General features: G+C 39.6%; 1 protein-coding gene across 1 annotated transcript; it reads left to right on the plus strand.

Moving 5' to 3' along the window:
* The first annotated feature begins 2,192 nt into the window (after positions 1–2,192).
* On the plus strand, positions 2,193–3,287 carry LOC149181396 (UPF0496 protein 4-like). The gene has a single exon (XM_089414192.1). The coding sequence runs from the start codon at positions 2,193–2,195 to the stop codon at positions 3,285–3,287; it is 1,095 nt and encodes a 364-aa protein (XP_089270318.1).
* The last annotated feature ends 317 nt before the right edge of the window (positions 3,288–3,604 follow it).

Raw genomic sequence — 3,604 nt, forward strand, 5'->3', positions numbered from 1 at the left:
TTATAAAATCTTGTAATATCTTGGCGAGTCTTTCACTAAATAATAAAACTTTGTAAAGTCCTAGTGAATCTTAGCATAGGCTACATGCTGGTTTAATTCCCCCATTTAAATAGGCTACATTCTAGGTGAATACCATGGGTCAATATCATGTGCCATTTTGGTGAATACCATGGGTCAATACCATGTGCCATTTTTATTTTTATTAATTCTAATATTAGGGTTAATAATGGGTTTTTGCATGGTATTAATAACAATCTAGTCCATGGTATTTGTCCCATAGTATTTTGGCCATAGGTTTCACCTAAATAGAACCCATTTTTTGAGTGTTCGTAAATATAAGGTGACTTATGGAGTAAATATAAAAAAATGTTTTATTTGTTTACCATACCTCTCGTTTATTTATATTTTTATTAATTTACCATACCTCTTTTACAAATATGGTATTTGGCCCATAGGATTCACTTAAATAAAACCTCTTTCTTGAGCCTTCATAAATAGAACGAGGGTTATGGACTAAATATAAAAAGAGGTTTTATTTATTTACAATAAGTCTAGTTTATTTATATTTTTATTTATTTACCATACCTTTTAAGTATAAAAAGACATTTTATTTATTTACCATACCTCCACTTTACTTATATTTTTATTTGTTTACACCCTTACATGTATATAAGGTGACTTATGGAGTAAATATAAAAATGTTTTATTTATTTACCATACCTCTCATTTATTTATATTTTTATTAATTTACCATACCTGTTTTATAAATATGGTATTTGGCCCATAGGATTCACTTAAATAAAACCTATTCTTGAAAATGGGCGAATGGATTCACTTAAATAAAACATGTTCTTGAAAATGGGCGAATGGAAGGTTGTAAGTCCTAATTTCAAGGGCTAAATTTACCTTTTTTACCCTCTCCCTTAAAATAAGGTGGGCTATTTGAGGTGATTTGTAAAAATGTACTATGATACAAAATATTTGCCCACTAAAAATTTAAAACCCTTTAATTTCGCCAAAGGGCGAACATTCGCCCCTAAAATTATCCTTGATATTAGGTTTGATTTATGGTCGGAGTTATTGACATTTAAATTGTCAAAAAAAATCATGTTGTAGATTTTTTCTCACAAAATTTAAACCTTTCACATAACAAAATCACTTAACAATACACTCATTAGTAAACCTAATACTTAAATTATTAAAATATCTATACTTTGGACTCCCCTTACTAAATTATAATTTTGCTGGCACTTTGGACTCGCCTTACTAAATTATAATTTTGCTGATAATTGTCGATGTTGCTCGTAGCATGACACAAAGACAAATGCTTGGATTCTTGTTTTGAGATTATGGGAACCTAACAGGCTTAAATTATTCTAAAGTATAAGTTCGCTGATAATTGTCCACGCTGCTGCTAGCATGACAAAAAGGCCAATGCTTGGATTCTTGTTTTGAGATTATGGGAACCTAAGAAGCTTAAAGGTTATATTATTCTCATACAATTAGGTCTGGTTCTGGAGGGCAATGCAATTTTTTAAGTATAACTTGTCCATAGATTCTGCGAAAAAAAAATGTTCTGCCCATAAACCTTGGACAAGCAAGGGGACACCGCCACATAAGTTATGTCATTAGATTAGGGTTGATTTTTGTTTGCTCAGCAGCTAAGTGACACCCAATGGGTTTTTCATTTTCATTTTTTTTGGTGGTATTCTTGTTTTATTATTGAGAAGCATTGGAGTTGCTAGGTTGGGGTCCTTTGGGATGGGGGACAATGACTAGCGAAAACGAAAAAAGAAAAAGAACACGAATTTGTATTTTATTTTGTTTTTTTCGTGGAGGATTATGTCGCTGACGCCATATGAAACGGGACTTGCCAAGTTGCCAGTTTGCAGGATGAGCTGTTGCCGGCTGGACCACGCACTGCAAAGGACAAGCGGTGTGAGATTTGACGAGAGCTGAAGCGACCGACGGCATATGAGAGGCAAGGCCACGAGTTCCAATCCTTGAGAAGCAATTATACTGCACACGATAGAGACGTGTGAAATGTAAATAATGATTACGTCCGCCCGTACTCTTCTTATCCACACAGCCGGGATGACCTGTTGCCTTCAACGCATTACCTACTTAATCCGCCCCATCACGCCTTTCCCCGCAGAATTGCAGACGCAAACGAACAGTGAAGAAGAATTATGATGGAGCCTTCCTCTGTATTTTCGTCTCTCGGGGCAGCGTTCCATGCCCTGCCGCCTCTGTCGTTCCATCGTCGAACCAGCTCGTCGTCAACAATATATCCCACGACTTACACGCATCCCCTTGTGGACGCCTTCCAGAGCTGGCTCACTTCGGAGCTTCGTCGGCTACAAGAAAGCGGCACGTCTTATCTCAACGCAGAGTGGCTCCGGCAAGCTCTGGAACTCTGCCTTGCCGTCCATTCTCGGGCGGAGGAGCTCTTTCCTCACATCCAACAGGCCATTTTGCACGAAAATCGCAAGTGGGTAGACAAGCAACTGGACGCCACGGTGAAGCTTCTTGACGTTTGTAATGAGCTGAGACAAATGATAAGTGATATCAAGGAATACCAGGCATCGCTGCAGATAATCGTTCGTGGCTTGGATGGTTTTACTCACAATTCGATCTGCGCCAAACAGCTTTTGAGGGCGCAGACGGCTCTTGCTAATTGTAAGGAATTCATGGTCAAGAAAGAGGCGCAGAGTCTGCAGGCCTCTTGCCAAAAGCGCTCCACGCTGGACAAGTGCAACTCGATGCTGAGGCAAATAGGCGAGAAATTGCTGGTGACTCCAACGAGCGGGAATTCAAGCAAGGCCCAGCTCCTGGAAATTTTGTATGGATCAACGGCGACGACGGTTTTCGTCTGCGGCGTTCTCGTGGCTGCTCTGTCTTTGAAATCAAAACGGCCCCTTTCGACTGCTCCTCATACGGGCCATTCTTTATTGGCATCCACGCTTCATGGCCTCCAGTATAAAGTGAAGGAAGAGATCGATAGGAGGAGAAGCAAGGGCGCCCGGGCTCCATTACAAGAGCTTGACAACATCGACACGGCAGTCCGACATTTACACGATGTGGTGAACAGATGGATACCTGGCAAATCGTCTTGTTCGGCTTTAGGTAACGAGGCGCTGGAATTGAAGCAATCCATTCACTCCTTGCAGAAATGCATCGCAGATATGGAAGCAGGCATCGCTTCCTTTGAAAAGCAGGTGGACAAACTGTTCAGAGCGTTAATACGCAGTAGGATGGCTCTCTTGGACAGCATCAGTTATTCCTAGCAATTTGAAAAGCCAAATGTTTCGGAATAGAATCGGCACTGATGAACTGTAACTACAAGTATTTATTTAGAGTTCCTTACACAATTTTGATCTTCAAAATTTTAAACTTGAGGTTGTACTTAGCAGATAAATTCCACTGCATCAGAAAGTTAGATACAAGATCTTCAATAAACGAAATGAAAATAGTGTCAAGCTCGTCTCTCTGTAGGAAATTCGGCGGCACCATCGGTGTTTAAACAGCTACAACTTAGTGTGTGATTATTCACTTCGCTAGTGAAGGGGCTGAATGTTACAATGTTTCAGTTACTGAATGGTTA

This window comes from Pinus tabuliformis, chromosome 3_2 (assembly GCF_031772625.1).
Source record: "Pinus tabuliformis cultivar Carrire ecotype Pingquan chromosome 3_2, CPIR1, whole genome shotgun sequence".
Taxonomy (NCBI): domain Eukaryota; kingdom Viridiplantae; phylum Streptophyta; class Pinopsida; order Pinales; family Pinaceae; genus Pinus; species Pinus tabuliformis.